This window comes from Vicia villosa, linkage group LG3, assembly GCF_029867415.1.
Source record: "Vicia villosa cultivar HV-30 ecotype Madison, WI linkage group LG3, Vvil1.0, whole genome shotgun sequence".
NCBI lineage: Eukaryota > Viridiplantae > Streptophyta > Magnoliopsida > Fabales > Fabaceae > Vicia > Vicia villosa.
The window spans coordinates 204,335,670-204,357,394 of record NC_081182.1 but is presented as its reverse complement, the minus strand read 5'-3'; the positions used below and the strand labels follow the sequence as shown (position 1 = coordinate 204,357,394).

General features: G+C 28.9%; 2 protein-coding genes and 1 pseudogene across 2 annotated transcripts; all 3 read right to left on the bottom strand.

Annotated features, from left to right (window-relative positions):
• Nucleotides 1-2,010: 2,010 nt before the first annotated feature.
• LOC131657173 (vicilin-like) lies at nucleotides 2,011-4,300 on the bottom strand. Its single transcript, XM_058926651.1, has 6 exons — nucleotides 3,981-4,300; nucleotides 3,678-3,853; nucleotides 3,413-3,493; nucleotides 2,980-3,303; nucleotides 2,427-2,739; nucleotides 2,011-2,292 (listed from the first exon to the last, which is right to left on the bottom strand). Exons 1-6 carry the CDS (start codon nucleotides 4,276-4,278, stop codon nucleotides 2,099-2,101), a joined length of 1,386 nt encoding a protein of 461 aa, XP_058782634.1. The 5' UTR covers nucleotides 4,279-4,300; the 3' UTR covers nucleotides 2,011-2,098.
• Nucleotides 4,301-13,366: 9,066 nt separating this feature from the next.
• On the bottom strand, nucleotides 13,367-16,228 carry LOC131659759 (vicilin-like; annotated as a pseudogene).
• A 2,883-nt stretch (nucleotides 16,229-19,111) lies between these two features.
• Nucleotides 19,112-21,455, bottom strand: LOC131593361 (vicilin-like). Its single transcript, XM_058865838.1, has 6 exons — nucleotides 21,127-21,455; nucleotides 20,806-20,981; nucleotides 20,556-20,636; nucleotides 20,126-20,449; nucleotides 19,571-19,883; nucleotides 19,112-19,432 (listed from the first exon to the last, which is right to left on the bottom strand). The coding sequence occupies exons 1-6, from the start codon at nucleotides 21,422-21,424 to the stop codon at nucleotides 19,239-19,241; spliced, it is 1,386 nt and encodes a 461-aa protein (XP_058721821.1). The 5' UTR covers nucleotides 21,425-21,455; the 3' UTR covers nucleotides 19,112-19,238.
• Between the last annotated feature and the right edge of the window lie 270 nt (nucleotides 21,456-21,725).

The following is a 21,725-nucleotide window of genomic DNA, read 5'->3' as shown; positions in this document are numbered from 1 at the left end:
TTTCATCTAGCGACGAAACTCATCATTTATTGCTTCTGACAAAACTTTTTAATGCAACATGTGAAAATTATTGCCTAAAAAAAGTTAGGCAATGATTCTTGTGGGATGCAAAGATAATTCTCGTAACACCTCACAAATGTCCTCTAAAATACTCATGGGGACAATTTTAAAGCGTTGTCTAATTTCACTAATTATTTGAGTTAATGATTTTGGATCATGTCATTTTTATTAATTACTTTAGTTAAAGAGATTATTGAAGTTATGTTATTATTTGAAATTCCTCTACGAGTATGTCAATAAATTGAGATGGTATGCATGTTTTATTTTGATTTGAGTAACATCCTAAAGTGTTGATTATTCTTTTAAATAATATCCGGGCTTATGGTGTTACAACTTTGATTTGAGTCATAGTTGGTCATGATTGAACTCAAACTTGACAGTGGCTGAAGAAGAATCTATAATTCGGCTCATGTACAAATTGATATTCAACTCACAAAGTACATTATTAGAATCTACTATAAGTCATGATTCAAATCAAAAGATTACACAAATATCTGGTTCTTATTGCCTCGTTTGGTTTGACTCAGGGGGTTTGTGATTCGAATCACACATCCAAAATCTCAAAAGTTCAAGTTCCAAAGATGTTTTTGAGAATTTACTTTTGACATGACTTGCATAAATCTAAATTATGGTTCTTGTTCCAAAAATTCAACTACTTGATTTAAAGTATAATATTTATACTCAAACATTAATATTTTGAATTTTGCATGCTAAAATTCAGATTCAAAACTCTATCCTTAAAGATGCGCAATTGAGAATGCGACTCAAATATAAGATTAATGACCAACTAAAGCTTAAAGTACAAGTAAAAAAACCATATAGAGGTCCCCACCCTTAATGTATTAGAGACATGAAACTTCATTATGGTGGTTTGGCTTGCCTGAAGTATCGAGAGGCCATGTATTATGGTGTTTATGGTGGGGAGAGAATTAGCAAACGTTGAGGTGTGAGGCTCTATGGTGTGCGTAATGTTGGATAGGTTATGATATGTCCTCTATCCCATTAAGAAATAGGTCATTCTAGAGGGCTTTGGGATTGTGATCATGAATTAAAAAAGTCTTTAATACATAAAGTGTTTTATGGTCAAATAACATAACATTAATGCATAGGGACTATTACATTAGAAGATGATATAGTTTGAATTATCAGTAAGTATATAACTTATATAATAAATTAGAAGTATAATTTTTATTTGTTATTATCTTATTTTAATTTTATTGAGTTAATCTTTTTTTAGTTTTGGATCTTTTACTTGAATATCCATTATTAGCATTATATATATATATATATATATGTAGTGTCTTTAACACATTCGAAGATGTCAAATAAATCAATGAAAATATTTTATATTTTCTTAGTTAGTTTTGAGAGTCTTCTAAATTTTTTAATATTATATTTTTCTTTAATTTTAATCGTATTTTTCTTTAGATCTGATTAATACACTAATGAATGTATCTCACGGATCATAGATATGAGATATCAAGTTTTTACATTAGCTTTAATGTTATTAGTGTCTTATACTTTTATTTATTGACTTTTTTAATAAACAATCGTTATATATTTTTGTTACGAAGTCTAAGCCCATACTATTATAACATTTGTCGTTTGCTCGTAGTATGACAATTTTTATTGGAATACAATTTAAATTTTTTTTTAAAATTTTTTTATTTGATTTTTCTTCAGGATTTACAAAATTAACTATGGAAAAATACTAATAGTGGCATATACAGGCCCATTTTTAATTGCTTTATCAAATTATAACTAAAATTATAATTTAAGGGTTTAATTGACTATTTATGGTTGATTGAATAATACATACTCATTTTTAAAGAAAAAGATTATTCATACTCATACTAGTATATAAGAGTATTACTAAAAAAACTTAGTAGTTAAGAGGATCATCAAAATGCTCTTTATTTATTTTTTCGTAGTATAAAAGTGGAAATATAGTTATAGTTACTAGAGAACATTGTTTTATTCTTTGCTCACTATGAGCTATATATCTTGATAGCATACATGCATATTATTTGCTCATTCATTAAAAAGCATCCAAAATTGAAGATAGACGATCTCTTGTTTCATGGCTTCCTCTCTCTCTTTGCTGTGGTTGAGCATTTGCAAAGTAAGATTGTTTCTGATTTCCTAATAGTATATCAACCTCTTGAGCTGATCCAGGGAATGCAAGATCTTTCACTGATCGATGTATCTGGCTAATCACATTGTCCTCCTCGCCTTCAAATTTTCAATCACCAGAAAAAAAGAATATCTTGATAATATTTTCTCTTTGATTTAATAGAACCAGACTTTTAAAATACATACATAAAATGAATATACAGAGAGAGTGAATGAGTGATCATATGATATACCTGCAAGAAAGTTCCTCTGATTGTTCTCAGCATTGATACCAAATCCAAGCAAATTGAGATTTGAGAAAGCTCTTATGGCAACTGGATGACCTGCTGGAATTACAAAAACATCTCCTTGAGACAACTTAGCTTTGTAATTTATCACTTGTTTGTTTATCTCTTCTTCCCCTTGTTCCTCTTCTTCGTCGTCTTCTTTTCTCTGTCCTTGTTGGTTTTCATTTCTTTGACCCACAAGTTCAAAATCTCCATTTCCTTCGTTAACTGTTACTATTAATATGGCCCTCGAATTGTAGTGTGGCAACAATAGAGATCCCTGGAATTTAATTTTTAAAGAAAATTAAATAAATATTTTTGGTATATATTCTATACACAATGCATATTATTGACTATATAAAAATAGTTACTTATATGATGTCAACTTAATAACAAAAGTTTGACAATATATCTTTAACATGCAAAAATAAAATCATTTAGAACAATAAAAATTTGATCAAGTGAAATCTCGGTGTGTAATAAAGTTAGTTTCCTATAATATAAAATCATTTTACCATACCTCCTTAATATCAACAGAATTAACAAGTATATCCAAGTTCTGAAGTTGTGGATTTCTCTCTGGAGTGACTTCAAAGAATTTGCCAAACTTGTTGGAATAGATAGGATTGCTACTTCTTAAGTTAAATGGTTCAAATTCAGAGGATAAACTTCTTTTGGAGCTAGACTTTGCATTTTTACTCAATTCCTGAATTTGTCGCCTTGATAATTTGGCTATTACATCCTCTTCTTGACTCTGCTGCCTCTTATCCCTAAGGCTTCTTCTTTGTTGTGTCTCTTTCTCGTGCCCTTCCAAAAGAACCTTCTCTATCTCTTCATAATCGGTCTATATTTTTTTACAATATATACAAAGAAAAAGTGAATATTAACACATATATATATAGAAAACCAAACAGATACATAAAGAATGAAGAAATTGTGTGTGTTATGTTTACATTGAAGGAAGCCTGTAGAATGTTCTTGCTGAACCCAGATAAGATGGAAGGTTGGTTTTGATTTCCAGACAATAAGAAAGACTGTTGAAAAGGACAAAAAATAATCTTAAGATCATTAGAAAATCTTTACACTAAAATAGGTATAAATACAATCGCAATTGTTGTAGTTATGTTATGGTAGAGATCCCCACAAATTTTCTTACAACAACGCGCAAACCATATTCGATATAAGAAAAAGTAAACATTAACTGGCTATATAGATTACCTGAAGTTGGCCAGGTCTATTTATGGGAATCGCAAGATCTAATACTCTAAGATCTTCGTCGTCGTCTCGGTTAACCAAATAAGCAACGGTGCCAGCAGAAAGTTTTATTGTGTCTCCACGTTCAAGGTTGAAGGAGTTTCTATCGTCGGGTTTCAACACTGTGAGTATAGCTCTTCCTGAAAGTTACAATTATTATATTTTAAAATTTAATTTAATTTATCCTTACAAAACAAAATACCGTTTTTTAAAAATAAACTATGAGTGATTAGTTTTAAATATTTAACTTGATAAAAAATAAATTACCACTGAGGACAACAAGGATGAAATCGGCATCGGTTTGTTGTGGAAGAAATATGGTGTGAGGTTTGGATTTATATTCCAAAAGACGGTAGTTTTGAAGATTTTCAAATATTTTGGAACGTTGGTCAAATTTTTGGAGAAGACGGATGTGACCGTTTTCATTTTCAAAAAGAGTTTGAAACCTGTTAGACTCGAAGATAAACGGATTCTCTAAATCAGATCTAGAAGAGACACACGCTAGTAGAGCAATTCCCAGCAGCATCAAAAGTGGAAATGAAGCTTTCTTTGTAATAGCAGCCATGTTGATTTGAACTAAGGTCTCACTTTGCTTGTTGTGGATGAACAAAGTTTACTGAGATGAGAGGGTATTTATAGATATAAAAAAGAAAGTTATATAATTAACATGCACCAACATTTGTCCATGTTGTACCATGCATATAGACGTGTGTGAAAATATACAAAATTGAGGTGGCGAAATGAAAAGAGGTGGTGGAGTTTTGTTTGAATTTGATGAATCTGGACATTCTTATGGAAAAGGAGGGTGCTTTATATATGACTGACAGTGTTAAACAATTGATTCGTCACACAAATTCTTTTTCACGAGAATTTCTCTTATGATAATATAGTAATATGGATCACATCTGCTGCACACTTATGTGTTATTACTGAGTTGGAATTTCTTCATGTTGAATTATTTTTTTTTTTTAATCAAGAAATTATATTAAACGGAGAACTAAGGGTTCTCCAACCCGATTACAAAGGAGAGCGGGAAAGCCCGACAAAAAGAAAAATTACAAACCAATTACCCTTACGATAAATAGAAAAGGGGCTCCTTACTAAATTCGTAAAAAGTGTAATTGGGATGGGTAATCTTCCCACAAAAAGACCATTTCCACACCAAAAACTTTATGTTCCAAACGGTGTTGTTAATGCTCCAAGCTTCCTTCCGAAAACGCACTCCATTCCTAAGTAACCAAAAAGACCAGATGGTGGCAATCCACACTAACTTCATGTTGAATTATTAAAAAAATCTTTTCTCTAAATTTTCTTAAATAAATAAATGTTTAAATAGTTTCTTAAATCTATTTAATTGTTGTTGAAAGAAATTATTTTTTCATAGAGCATCTAGCTTTAAATTTGTCCAATATATTTTAGTTGCATCTAAATTTAAGTTTTCAACATATTAATCAAAATATCTGACTTTCCAAAAAAAAAAATTAATAATCCCTACTTTTTCTTGCGTAAATTTTTTAGAAAATTGTGCTCTTAAGATATTGAAACGCTGGTATTGAAAATGAAATTGCTTTGAAGATAGCTGTTATAGTTGTTGAAAATAAAATTATTTTTTCGTAGAGCTTCTAGTAAGTTTATCCAATATATTATAGATTTAAATTTGTCTAATATATTTTAAGTGAGACTTTCTCGTAACTGCTAAGAAAATTATTATTTGTTAATGACATTTTTATTAAAAATTTATCTATTTTATTCACAGTTGTTTTTCATTTATCCAAATATACGACAAACTATTAGAAACAGTAAAAACATAAAAGAATATACTTAACAATTTTAGATATAAAAAAACCATAATTTTTTTAAAAAATAAGAATTATTATAATACAACAATTATAATTTTTAAGGATTTTAAAAATCGTATCGAATAAATTTTAAGATACGAATGAAGTTACTACTGTAAACACACAGATATTCTACTAATTTATAATTACAAGTCAACACAAATTTATTAATTTTATGACAATTAAAAGCATACCATTAATTATGGTAAAATGTAGAATTTTTCAATTTTAAAAATTCAATTTCAAATAAAATATTCTTTTCGATTTTAAAAATAGAGTTTTTTCGAATGTATATGTTTTTTAATTATCATATAAGTAGATATTTTTATTTGTCTAAAGAGAAAAGAGTTGAATTTATAACTTATTTATCCGTTTAATCCATATTTTTCTCTCAAAAAAAAGTGTATATGCTACCAAGCACGCATTGTCTTTTAATTATATAATATTATTCCATTTTATACTAATTTATTTAAATTTAAATTTACCTTAGACAATACAATACTTACAAAATAAAATAATAAGTTTTAAGAATTTTTCATAGTCATATTAATAATATACCAACTTGCAATATAAAGAATGTCCCAATTAAACTTATATTGTGATTCTTTCTTAAATTGCAACCACAAGATATATATTAATGATTACAAGTGAGACCATAACACATTGAAGTATATCTAACTAGTCTGTCTACCCGTGCGTGGCACGGGATAAAAAAATTTATGTAAAAAAAATAATTTATAATTATTTCTTAAAATTATCATTATTAAATATAATAAAATTATTAAATATAATAAAATTATTAAATATACTACAGCAAAAGTAATTCTTTAGCAAGTTTGCTATTTCCTAACTTTATATATTTTTTATTGTTAAACTAATCTAATAATTATTACTTATATTTCTCTTTATTATACCAATTAAAACCGATTCACGTTCTTCATAAAAAATTGAATAGACACTTTTTAATTTTTAATAAAAATTCAATTTTTCATTCTACTCTATGCATAGATAAGTCAAAAGACATGTTAAGAGTTGGATTGATACATATTGTTTTTTTTCAATAAGCAATGATATTAATCAAGGGGAGTATAATAGATACTCCGCCCAAGGATACAAACGAAAAGCTCTCCCTACTCGAGACAAGCGAGAGGTAAGATATTCCAAGTATGGTAATTACAAAGGTCACCTAGCTTATAGAAAGCTAACATGTAATTCCATGAAAACATGATAATATTCGCATAACATTCGGTAAAACAAAAACTCTCCTTCTTAAAAATAATGTCATTCCTCTTCTTCCATATGCACCAAATAGTAGTCAACCAAATCACTCCTACTAATGAAGAGGTTGTTGGAATATACAAAACAACCTCTTCATTCATATTATATAAAACAAAAAAATACATGAAAAATTATTTAAAAATTTAATCATTAGAAAAAAGGGGATTTTTATATTCTCGATTAGAATCTTTAATTCATTTTTATTATATAAAATTAAAAAAATACATTAAAATTTATATTATTATTATTATTACTATTATTATCATTGATTATAGAATTTGATTGTAATAGTAATAATAATAATAATAATAATAGTAATAATAATAAAAAATATAACAATAGTAATAGAAAAAATGGAGAACTGTTATATTTTTCTGTAAGAATCTTTAATTCATTTTTATTATATAAAATTAAAAAAGTATATGAAAAAGCATTTGGAAGTTACATTATCATTATTATTATTATTATTAAATAAATATGAAAATTTATAAAATCGGTTTTAACTTTAATCACGTTATAAATACTATTAAAGGCATAAAATCTTAAGAAATCATATTTGTGACATCAAATAAATAAAGAAAATTAAAATTTTGTGAGATTAATTATACAAAATTTTAAAAGATTTTATAAATTCTAAACTAAATTTAAATATTTTGAACTTGAAATATAGAAGAGAGAGGGGGAATTTCAATATTCTTTGTTAAATCTTTAATTCACCCTTATTATATAAAATTAAAAAAATATATATGAAAAAGTATTTGAAAGTTATATTATTAAAATCAGTATAAACAAATAATGTAATGTAAGCCTAATATTAGTTAATTAATATTGCATTCTCCAAAGCCTCCCATCCTTCATGTGTAGCCTACATCTTGGCAACATAAAAAACAATTGTCCTAAAAGGTTATCTCAAAGTTTCTTTCACAGAGTACTTTCAACACTTTTGTTTGCAGGAAGCACAAATCTTGAAAGTATCCATTAGTATGAGTAAAAGGAATAGTGTCCAAAGAATCTAACAGGAGGATAAAGAGAGGTTCTATATATAATAATTGGATTACAAAATCCTACATTGATATTTTGAACACATTTTATTCAAAGATCATGTAAAACATGCCTTTTATGTTTTGTCATTGGATTTATATCTAACAAAACTTCAAATGTGCGCTTTCTAGCTTGAATGACTATCTCTAGAAAGAGCCTCTCCAACTCAAACACTTTCTCCTTGCCATCTCTTGTAGTAACCAATAACCTATCTCACTATAAAACATAATATTTGAATGAATCTATTTTTATGATCTGTGGTGGACAACAATGGAGTGAGCCAATATAGAGTAAAATAAATCCAATAAAATATGACACTTGGTTAAGTGACTGGTTTAATAAAATCAATTTATACAAAGTTTTAAATTTGTTTTTCTGTCAGTTATATGCAAAGTTTCCTTAAATCCCACAATCTCAAAAACAATGCAGAAAAACACCAGGTTAACAATGAAGAATAACACAAGTAGAAAAAGAATATATGATAAAGTCCACAATTGAAAGTGTCAAACAAAACTAATCAATATAAGATCAAATCATATACAATTTTATTTAATTACATAAGAAAAGATAGTCTTTGACAGTAAACTTTACTGCGAATAAACTCACTGGTAGACATTCTTCCATCAATTCAAACTCTCAACTCCACCCTACTTTAATGCAAATAATCCATATATAGTTTCACACAAACAAGATTAACACAAATTCAAAAGATGAAAATTTATAATCATCAGAATTTAAAACTTATATATATATATATATATATCTTGTCATCAAATCACATCACAATAGAATATAATTCATTCTCTTTCAACATAAACATCCATGGCGAATGATTTCATCAGCACATGATTGGTTGGGGACTCATTCAAATCGAAGTTACAAACAACTCTAGGCCTTAATTTTGTTTCAACATCAAAGTTTCTAACAACTCTTGACATCGTTGTTTCACCTAATTCCCTTTGTTCTTCTCCTCTTTCACCACTGTTTCATCAATGGGAGAAGAAATTTATTTTATTTATATAAGAAAAATCAACAGAAATTGAAATAATTTTTTTGGAAAATTGAAGAAATGAAGATTGAGAATTGGGAGAAGAGAAATTAGATTTAAAGGGTTTGTATTGAGAAACCAAATGAAGCACCTATTTTTTGAGATACAAAAAAAAAGTGAAACGGCAGAATTTTTGTTTGTTTTCAATGCTTAATTTAATTAATTATAATTAATAAATAATAAATTTAAAACAATAACAAAAAGAAAAGAGTAGGGAAAAGCTAATGGGAGCTGTGTGTTCATAAACCAACTAAAAGGGTGTTATCCAAGAGAATATGTATTATTTGAAAAATAAAATTGAATAATTTAATTAATAAATTAACAATAATATTTTGGGAAAGGATAATGGAAATTGTGTAGTCATAAAACAACTAAAGTAAAATTGAAAAATAACGTCCAAGAGCATAGGGAATAGGGAATCAATAATAATTTGAAAAAAAATTGAATTATTTAAATAATAAATAATTAATTAACAAATATAGAAATATTTCTTTAAGTTGAAACAATTAAAATAATAAGGAGTCTAAAAATGTGCCACTTGTCAAAATTGCCAATAAACTCATTTTGCTTTATTATTATGTATGATAATGATCAAACTTCTTTGATTTATTTTCTAATGAAATTTAAGATTATAGTTTCAAGTGCAAGCGTGTCTAAACAAAACTGGTACATTCAAATAAATTCATGGACACAAGTAAATTTATGTTCAAAATTAAAGTACTCAATATTACATTCAGAAAAATCGTTATCAAAACATATAAAATACACAAATTAGAGAGATAAACCGCACAACGCTTGAGTCAATATCTCCCGTTAATATAATACAACATCTATAATTTTAAAAGTTTTAAAATGAGTAAGTTACTAAAGAAATTATTGCTGTCCACATTTTATATATGTGGCAAATATTTGTTTTGTTGAATTCAATTATCTTTAAGTTAATATTTTTAAAATTAAAATAGATTTGTATAATTTTGGCCCTTCTATTTTAGATTATTTACAAAAGTAATTATCTATTTCAAATTCAAACGATTTTGGCCTCCCGTCACCTATATGCCCTAAAAGCATTTTTTACCTTTTAATATGTGAGATATGAGCAAATCTGTTTGCATTTAAAATAAGATGACTAATTATGTGAGTATCTAAGACTGGATTCAAACCCAGGAACTCTACTTTAGCTGAAAGAGATTCATACCATCAAAAATGGAGGCAAGGTTCTCAAGATTTTTTTAATGATCTTCAATTCAGTAAGAGTCTATTTTATTGGGGGGTTTGAAAGGGAGGAAGAAAATATTCCACAATTCACTATTATTTTTAAATTTTGACTTGTAATAAACTGACGTATTTTTTAAAATTTGATTAAATAGATCAGATATCACTTCGGTTGGTTCAAACAACCGTGGTGAAATGTGTTTTTCCGAAACATGAATTACAATTTAACTTATCTATTCAGTTGCCATTTTTTCATTTCATCGTTGAGGAATCTTTCAACCCTAAAACATCCAGAGCAAGTTGAACCCATTTTTTCATCTTCATTAACAAAATGAAACATGCAATCACAATATTTCGATCTTTGGTTAACGTACAACGCCGTCACCATCATTCGTTCTTAGATTTCTCTTTTACAAATCAACGAAAATCGATATAACTATGGTTCGTTCTTGAGTTTCCCTTTTACACTATAAAAAAAAGTCAGAGTACGTAGGAAGACAAAGAAAGGAGGACATAACTCTATTACTTATTCGTCATATTTCTATTACGTAAATCATTCATCATGCATGTACGATACATTTATGTTCTTGTTGTTGATGTTTATGTTGTTGTTGTTGTTCATGTTTATGTTATTGTTGACTTTGAACTTGAATGTTGTTGTTGAATGTAGATGTTGTTGTTGTTGTTGAATGTTGTTGATGTTGTAAGTTCTTAAACACTCACTTATGTTGTTGTTGAACTTATTTTGTTGTTGAATGTTATTGTTATTCAGTGTTGTTGTTGTTGAATGTTTAATGTTTAATGTTGTTGCTATTGAATTTATGCTAGACACATTGTTGTTCTTGTTGTAGTTTATATGATGTTGTTACTGAATGTATATAAGACACAATTGTCATGTTATTGTTTTTTATACGTTGTTGTTGTTGAATGTGTATTAGACACATTGTTGTTGTTGATGAATGTGCATTAGACACATTATTGTTATTGATTGTATATTTTTTTTAAGATTGGTTAAATCTTTTGTTGTTGTTTTTTAACATAGATGGATTCTTCATCTAGCGACGAAAACTCATCTCTTCAACATATATTGCTTATGGCAACACCTTTTTATGAAACATGTGAAAATTATTGCCTGAAAAAATTTTAGGCTATGATTCTTGTGTGATGCAAAGATAATTCTCGTAACACCTCACAAATGTCCTCTAACATACTTATGGGGACAATTTTCAAGTGTTGTCTAATTTCACAGAACAAGGCATTTTATGATCTGATCTGAATTGTAACATCGGAAACAAAGCATTTTATTTGTTTTGAGTTAATGATTTTGGATCATGTTATTTTCATTAATTATTTCAGTTGAAGAGATTATTGAAGTTATGGTATTACTTGAAATTCTGCTGCGAGTATGTGAATAATTGAGATGGTATGCATGTTTTGTTTTGAGTAACATCATAAAGTGTTGATTATTCTTTTAAATTAATATTCGGGGCTTATGGTGTTACAGCTATGACTTGATTCATTGTTGGTCATGATTGAACTCAAACTTGGCAGTGGCTGAAGAAGGATCTATGATTTGACTCATGTACAAACTGTGATTCGACTCACAAGATTACACAAATACCTGGTTCTTTTTGCCTCGTTTGATTTGACTCAGGGGATTGTGTGATTCGAATCACACATCTAAAATCTCAAAAATTCATGTTCGAAAGATGTTTTTGAGAATTTACTTTTGACTTGACTTGAATAAATCTTAATTATGGTTCTTGTTCCAAAAATCCAACTACTTGATTTAAAGTATAATATTCATACTCAAACATTAATATTTTGAATTATGCATGCTAAAATATAGATTCAAAACTCTATCCTTGAAGATTCGCAATTGAGAATGCGACTCAAATATAAAATTAAAGACAAAGTAAAGCTTAAGGTATAAGTAAAAAAACCATACAGAGGTTCCCTCCCTTAATGTATCAGAGACATGAAACTTCATTATGGTGGTTAGGGCTTGCCTGAAGTATCGGGAGGCCCTGTATTGTGGTGTTTATGGTGGTGAGAGAATTAGCTCACGTGAGGTGAGAGGCTCTATGGTGTGCGTAATGTTGGATAAATTATGATATGTCCTTTATCCCATTAAGGAATAGGTCGTTGTAGAGGGCTTTGAGATTGTGATGAGATAAAAAAGTCGTTAGTAGTACATAAAGTGTTTTATGGTCAAATAAGATAACATTAATCCATAGGGACTATTACGTTAGTAGTTGATATAGTTTGAATTAATAATAAGTAAACAACTTAGATAATAAACTAGAAGTATAATTTTTATTAGTTATTATCTTATTAAAATTTTATTGAGTTAATATCTTTTTTTTTAGTTTTGAAAATCTTTTACTTGACTATCCATTATTAGCATTATATGTATGTAGTGTCTTTGACACATTCGAAGATGTCGAATAAATCAATGAAAATATTAGTTAGTTTTCATAGTCTTCTAAATTTTTTAATATTATATTTTTCATTAGTTTTAATAGTATTTTTCTTTAGATCCTATTAATACACTGATGAATGTATCTCACGGATCATAGATATGAGATATCAAGTTTTTACATTAGCTTTAATGGTATTAGTGTCTTATACTTTTATCTATTGACTTTTTTAATAAACGATCGTTATATATTTTTGTTATGAACTTTAAGCCCATACTATTATAACATTTGTCGTTTGCTCGTAGTATGACAATTCTTATTGGGATGCGATTTAAATTTTTTTAAATTTTCCTATGTGATTTTTCTTTAGGATTTGCAAAATTAGCTGTGGAAAAATACTAATAGTGGCATATATAGGCCCATTTTTAATTGCATTATTAAATCATATCTTAAATTATAATTTAAGGGTTTAATTAACTATTTATGGTTGATTAAATAATACATACTCATTTTTAAAGAAAAAGATTGTTCACACTCATTCTAGTATAAAAGAGTATTACTAAAAAAAACATAGTAGTTAAGAGGATCATCAAAATACTCTTTATTTATTGATTCATAGTATAAAAGTGGAAATATAATTATAGTTACCAGAGAACATTGTTTTATTCTTTGCTCACTGAGCTATATATCTTGATAGCATACATGCATATTATTTGCTCATTCTTTAAAAAGCATCCAAAATTGAAGATATACTATCTCTTGTTTCATGGCTTCCTCTCTCTCTCTCTCTCTCTCTCTCTCTCTCTCTCTCTCTCTCTCTCTTTGCCGAGGTTGAGCATTTGCAAAGTACGATTGTTTCTGATTTCCTAATAGTCTATCAACCTCTTGAGCTGATCCAGAGAATGCAAGATCTTTCACTGGTTGATGTATCTGGCTAATAACATTGTCCTCCTCGCCTTCAAATTTTCAATCATCCGAAAAAAAGACAATCTTGATAATTTTTTCTTTGAATTAATAGAACCAGACTTTTAAAATACATACATAAAATGAATATATAGAGAGAGTGAATGAGTGATAATATGATATACCTGCAAGAAAGTTCCTTTGGTTGTTCTCAGCATTGATACCAAATCAAAGCAAATTGAGATTTGAGGAGGCTCTTATGGCAACTGGATGACCTGCTGGAATTACAATAACATCTCCTTGAGAAAACTTAGCTTTGTAATTTTGCACTTGTTTGTTTATCTCTTCTTCCCCTTGTTCCTCTTCTTCATCGTCTTCTTTTCTCCGCTATTGTTGGTTTTCATTTCTTTGACCCACAAGTTCAAAATCTCTATTTACTTCGTTAACTGTTACTATTACTATGGCCCTCGAGTTGTAGTGTGGCAACAATATAGATCCCTGGAATATTATTTTTAAAGAATAATTAAGTAAATATTTTGGTATATGTTCTATACACAAAACATGTTATTGAGTATATAAAACTTAGTTACTTATAAGATGTCAACTTAATAACAAAAGTTTGACAATATAACTTCAATGGGAAAAATTCAAACCATTTAGAACAATTGAAATTTGATCAAGTGAAATCTAGGTGTGTAATATAGTTAGTTGCCTATGGTTAATATAATTTTACCATACCTCCTTAATCTCAACAAAATTAACTGGTATATCCAAGTTTTGAAGTTGTGGGTTTTTCTCTGGGGTGACTTCAAAGAATTTGCCAAACCTGTTGGAATATATAGGATTGCGACTTCTTAAGTTAAATGGTTCAAATTCAGAGGATACACTTTTTTCGGAGCTAGAGTTTTCTTTTTTAATCAATTCCTCAACTTGTCGCCTTGATAATTTGGCTATTACATCCTCTTATTGACTTTGCTGCCTCTTATCCCTAAGGCTTCTTCTTTGTTGTGTCTCTTTCTCGTGCCCTTCCAAAAGAACCTTCTCCATCTCTTCATAATCGGTCTATATTTTTTCACAATATATACAAAGAAAAAGTGAATATTAACATATATATAGAAAACCAAACAGATACATAAAAAATGAAGAAATTGTTTGTTTTATGTTTACATTGAAGGAAGCCTGTAGAATGTTCTTGCTGAACCCAAATAAGATGGAAGGTTGGTTTTGATTTCCAGACAATAAGAAATACTGTTGAAAAGGACAAAATATAATGTTAAGATCATTAGAAAATCTTTATTGTAAAATAGGTATAAATACAATCGCAATTGTTGTAGTTATGTTATGGTAGAGATCCCTAAATTTTTTTATACAACAACGCGCAAACCATATTTGATATGAGAAAAGGTAAACATTAACTGACTTTATTACCTGAAGTTGGCCAGGTCTATTTATGGGATTGGCTAATACTCTAAGATCTTCGTCGTCATCTTGGTTAACCAAATAAGCAACGGTCCCAGCAGGAAGTTTTATCGTGTCTCCACGCTCAAGTTTGAAGGAGTTTCTATCGTCGGGTTTCAACACTGTGAGTATAGCTTTTCCTGGAAATTACAGTCAACATTATATTTTTAAATTTAATTTAATTTATTCTTACAAAACAAACACGTAAAGTAATAAATACCGTTCATTTTAAATAAATTATGTGTGATTAATTTTAAATATTTAACTTGATAAATAATACATTACCACTAAGGACAACAAGGATGAAATCGGCATAGTTTGTTGGGGAAGAAATATGGTGTGAGGTTTGGGCTTATATTCCAAAAGACGGTAGTTTTGAAGAAATATGTTATGAGCTTTGACCTAAAAGGTATTACTTGGATCAAAGTGCAGGTACATTAATTTTCATAATTTTGCTTATAATAGTTATGCTACTTGATAAAACAAGACAACTATTAAATCTTATTTATTTTTCTATGTAGTATCCACAACAGCGAAACAGTTCAGATTGCAGATACTTTGTTTTGAGGTTTATGAAAGAAATCATTCAAACGAATCAATTAGAGATTCCAATCACGGTATGGATTTATAACTTAAGATAATTTCTTATAATTTATTACCTTTAACTAAATCATTCATATTATGTTTTTTTATGTAGTACTTTGATGACTTCTATGCTGCTTCTTACACGAGACTTAAGTTGGACGAAATCAAAGTGGAATTGTGTCAATTTTATATTCAGCAACTATTCATATAGGTATGAATACATTATTGTGTGAACAGTTTTATGAATACATTATTTTGATAATGACTGTGTTTGAGTTTCTTTGGTGGATGTTGGTTCATTTTGCTTAATATTAGTTGACGATGATGACGTTGTTATATGAATCAAGTTTGTCTTTGTTGTTGTTAAGTAGAGCTGATAGTTTGATTTGAAACTGGATTGATGACACATTACATTGGTGGATTGAGTTGCAAATCACATGAAATTGTTTCTAATTAACTCATCTCTAACACTTACTAAATCTGAATATAAGCACGAAATGTAAAAAATCCGACGAGCACACGGTCCTGGTCCTGCAAAGTATGAACAGAACAACACGGTCAATTAAAGGCCCCAACATTTATACTTCAAATTTTCCAAGAAAACAAATTGTCATTCAATAACATCAACAATATTCAGGAACTCTACTTTAGCTGAAAGAGATCCATACCATCAGTAAGAGTCTGTTTTATTAGGGGTTTCAGAAGGGAGGAAGAAAATATTCCACAATTCATTACTATTTTTAAATTTTGTACTGGTAGAAAATTGACGCATTTTTTAAAATTTAATTAAATAGATCAGATATCACGTCAGTTGGTTCAAACAAGAATTAAAATTTAACTTATCTATTTAGTTTCCATTTTTTCATTTCATTGTTGAGGAACCTTTCAACAATAAAACATCAAGGGCAAGTTGAACCCATTTTTTCATCTTCATTAACAAAATGAAACATGCAATCAAAATCTTTCGTTCTTTGGTTAATTTACAATGCCATTACTGTCGTTTTTCTTAGATTTCTGGTATACAAATCAACAAAAATCGATGTAACTATGGTTCGTTCTTGATTTTCTCTTTTACTAAACAACAAAAAAATGTCAGAGTAGGAAGACAAACAAAGGAGGACAAAACTCTTTTACTTATTCGTCATATTTCTATTACGTAAATCATTCATCATGCATGTAAGATACATTTATGTTCTTGTTGTTGATGTTTACGTTGTTGTTGTTCATGTTTAAGTTATTGTTTTTTTTGAACTTGAATGTCGTTGTTGAATGTTGCTGTTATTGTTGTTAAATGTTGTTGATGTTGTAAGTTCATATACAGTCACTTATGTTGTTGATGAACTTATTTTGTTGTTGATATTCAGTGTTGTTGTTGTTGAATGTTTAATGTTGTTGCTATTAAATGTATGCTAGACACATTGTTGTTCTTGTTGTAGTTTATATGACGTTGTTACTGAATGTATATAAGACACAATTGTCATGTTATTGTTTTTTATACGTTGTCGTTGTTGAATATGTATTAGAAACATTATTGTTGTTGATGAATGTGCATTAGACACATTATTGTTATTTTTTATATATCTTTTTTAAGATTGGTTAAATCTTTTGTTGTTGTTTTTTTAACATAGATGGATTCTTCATCTAGCGACGAAACTCATCACTACAACATTTATTGCTTCTATCAACACTTTTATATGCAACGTGTGAAAATTATTTCCTAAAAAAAGTTTAGGCAATGATTCTTGTGTGATGCAAAGATAATTCTCGTAACACCTCACAAATGTCCTCTATAATACTTATGGGGACAATTTTCAAGCGTTGTCTAATTTCACAGAACAAGGCATTTTATGCTCTGATCTGATTTGTAACATCGGAAACAATGCATTTTATTTGTTTTGAGTTAATGATTTTGGATCATTTTATTTTCATTAATTATTTCAGTTGAAGAGATTATTGTAGTTATATTATTATTGGAAATCCTTCTACGAGTATGTCAATAAATTGAGATGGTATGCATGTTTTGTTTTGAGTAACATCCTAAAGTGTTGAATATTCTTTTAAATTAATATTCGAGGCTTATGGTGTTACAGTTGTGATTTGAGTCATAGTTGGTCATGATTGAACTCAAACTTGGCAGTCGCTAAAGAAGGATCTATGATTTGACTCATGTACAAACTACGATTCGACTCACATAGTGCATTATTAGAATCTATTGTAAGTCATGATTCAAATCACAAGATTACACAAATACCTAGTTCTTGTTGCCTGGTTTGATTCGACTCAGGGGATTGTGTGATTCGAATCAGACATCCAAAATCTCAAAAATTCAAGTTCCAAAGATATTTTTGAGAATTTACTTTTACATGACTTGAATAAATTTTAATTATGGTTCTTGTTCCAAAAATACAACTACTTGCAAACATTAATATTTTAAATTATGCATGCTAAAATACAGATCCAAACTTTATCCTTAAAGATGCGCAATTGAGAATGCGACTCAAATATAAGATTAAAGACAAAGTAAATCTTAAAGTACAAGTAAGAAAACCATATAGAGTTCCCCTCCCTTACTGTATCAGAGACATGAAACTTCATTACGGTGGTTAGGGATTTCCTGAAGTATCGAGAGACCCTGTATTGCGGTGTTTATGGTGGTGAGAAAATTAGCTCATGTTAGGTGAGAGGCTCTATGGAGTGCGTAATATTAGATAAGTTATGATATGTCCTTTATCCCATTAAGGAATAGGTCGTTATAGACAACTTTGGGATTATGATGAAATAAAGAGTCATTGGTAGTACATGAAGTGTTTTATGGTCAAATAAGATAACATTAATCCATAGGGACTATTACGTTAGTAGATGATATAGTTTAAATTATCAGTAAGTAATCAACTTAGATAATAAATTAGAAGTATAATTTTTATTAGTTATTAACTTATTTTATTTTACTGATATAATCTTTTTTTAGTTTTAAATCTTTTATTTGACTATCCATTATTAGCATTATATGTATGTAATGTCTTTGACACATTCGAAGATGTCAAATAAATCAATGAAAATATTAGTTAGTTTTCATTGTCTTCTAAGTTTTTTAATATTATATTTTTCTTTAGTTTTAATAGTAATTTTTTTTAGATCCTATTAATACACTGATGAATGTATCTCACAGATCATAGATATGAGATATCAAGTTTTTACAATAGCTTTAATGTTATTTATGTGTGATACTTTTATTTATTGACTTTTTTAATAAACGATCGTTATATATTTTTGTTATGAACTTTAAGCCCATACTATTATAACATTTGTCGTTTGCTCGTAGTATGACAATTCTTATTGGGATGCGATTTAAATTTTTTTAATTGTCCTATGTGATTTTTCTTTAGGATTTACAAAATTATCTATGGAAAAATACTAAAAGTGGCATATACAGGCCCATTTTTAATTGCATTATCAAATTATACCTTAAATTATAATTTAAGGGTTTAATTAGTTATGTACGGTTCATTAAATAATACATACTCATTTTTAAAGAAAAAGAATGATCATACTCATACTAGTATAAAAGAGTATTACTAAAAAAAATATAGTAGTTAAGAGGATCATTAAAATACTCTTTATTTATTGATTCGTAGTACAAAAGTGGAAATATAATTATAGTTACCAGAGAAGATTGTTTTATTCTTTGCTCACTATGAGCTATATATCTTGATAGCATACATGCATATTATTTGCTCATTCATTAAAAAGCATCCAAAATCAAAGATAGGCGATCTCTTGTTTCATGGCTTCCTCTCTCTCTTTGCTGAGGTTGAGCATTTGCAAAGTAAGATTGTTTCTGATTTTCTAATAGTCTATCAACCTCTTGAGCTGATCCAGGGAATGCAAGATCTTTTACTGGTCGATGTATCTGGCTAATCACATTGTCCTCCTCGCCTTCAAATTTTCAATCACCGGAAAAAAAGAACATCTTGATAAATTTTTTTCTCTTTGATTTAATAGAACCAGACTTTTAAAATACATACATAAAATTAATATATATAGAGAGAGTGATTGAGTGATAATATGATATACCTGCAAGAAAGTTCCTTTGGTTGTTCTCAGCATTGATACCAAATCCAAGCAAATTGAGATTTGAGGAAGCTCTTACGGCAACTGGATGACCTGCTGGAATTACAAAAACATCTCCTTGAGACAACTTAGCTTTGTAATTTTGCACTTGTTTGTTTATCTCTTCTTCCACTTGTTCCTCTTCTTCGTCGTCTTCTTTTCTCCCCCCTTGTTGGTTTTCATTTCTTTGACCCACAAGTTCAAAATATCCATTTCCTTCGTTAACTGTTACTATTAGTATGGCCCTCGAATTGTAGTGTGGCAACAATAGAGATCCCTGGAATTTAATTTTTAAAGAATAATTAAATAAATATTTTTGGTATATGTTCTATACACAAAGCATGTTATTTAGTATATAAAACTTAGTTACTTATAAGATGTCAACTTAATAACAAAAGTTTGACAATATAACTTCAATGGGAAAAAATCAAATCATTTAGAACAATTGAAATTTGATCAAGTGAAATCTCGGTGTGTAATATAGTTAGTTTCCCATAGTATAAAATAATGTTACCATACCTCCTTAATCTCAACAGAATTAACAAGTATATCCAAGTTTTGAAGTTGTGGATTTTTCTCTGGGGTGACTTCAAAGAATTTGCCATACTTGTTGGAATAGATAGGATTGCGACTTCTTAAGTTAAATGGTTCAAATTCAGAGGATACACTTTTTTTGGAGCTAGACTTTGCATTTTTACTCAATTCCTCAATTTGTCGCCTTGATAATCTGGCTATTACATCCTCTTCTTGACTCTGCTGCCTCTTATCCCTGAGGCTTCTTCTTTGTTGTGTCTCTTTCTCGTGCCCTTCCAAAAGAACCTTCTCTATCTCTTCATAATCGGTCTATAGTTTTTTACATCATATACAAACAAAAAGTGAATATTATCATACATATAGAAAACAAAACAGATACATAAAAAATTGAAGAAATTGTGTGTTTTATGCTTACATTGAAGGAAGCCTGTAGAATGTTCTTGCTGAACCCAGATAAGATGGAAGGTTGGTTTTGATTTCCAGACAATAAGAAAGACTGTTGAAAAGGACAAAATATAATGTTAAGATCATTAGAAAATCTTTACAGTAAAATAGATATAAATACAATCGCAATTGTTATGGTAGAGATCCCTAAATTTTTTTATACACCAACGCGCAAACCATATTTGATACGAGAAAAGGTAAACATTAACTGACTATATTACCTGAAGTTGGCCGGGTCTATTTATGGGAATGGCAAGATCTAATACTCTAAGATCTTCGTCGTCATCTTGGTTAACCAAATAAGCAACGGTGCCAGCAGGAAGTTTTATCGTGTCTCCACGCTCAAGGTTGAAGGAGTTTCTATCGTCGGGTTTCAACACTGTGAGTATAGCTTTTCCTGAAAATTACAGTCAACATTATATTTTTAAATTTAATTTAATTTATTCTTAGAAAACAAACACGTAAAGTAATAAATACCGTTCATTTTAAATAAATTATGTGTGATTAATTTTAAATATTTAATTTGATAAATAATACATTACCATTGAGGACAACAAGGATGAAATCGGCATCAGTTTGTTGGGGAAGAAATATGGTGTGAGGTTTGGACTTATATTCCAAAAGACGGTAGTTTTGAAGATTTTCAAATATTTTGGATTGCTGGTCAAACTTTTGGAGAACACGGATGTGACCGTTTTCATTTTCAAAAAGAGTTTGAAACCTGTTAGACTCGAAGATAAATGGATTCTCTTGATCAGATCTAGAAGAGACACACGCTAGTAAAGCAATTCCCAGCAACATCAAAAGTGGGAATGAAGCTTTCATTGTAATAGCAGCCATGTTGATTTGAACTAATGTTTCACTTAGCTTGTTGTGTGGATGAATTAAGTGCAGTGATATGAGAGGGTATTTATAGATATAGAAGGAAAGTTATATAATTAACATGCACCAACATTTGGCCATGCTGAACCATGCATATAGACGTGTGTGAAAATGTACAAAATTGAGGTGGCAAAATGGAAAGAGGTGGTGGAGTTTTGTTTGAATTTGATGAATCTGGACATTCTTATGGAAATGGAGGATGCTTTATATATGAATTAATGAAATGACTAGACAGTGTTAACAATTGATTCGTCACACA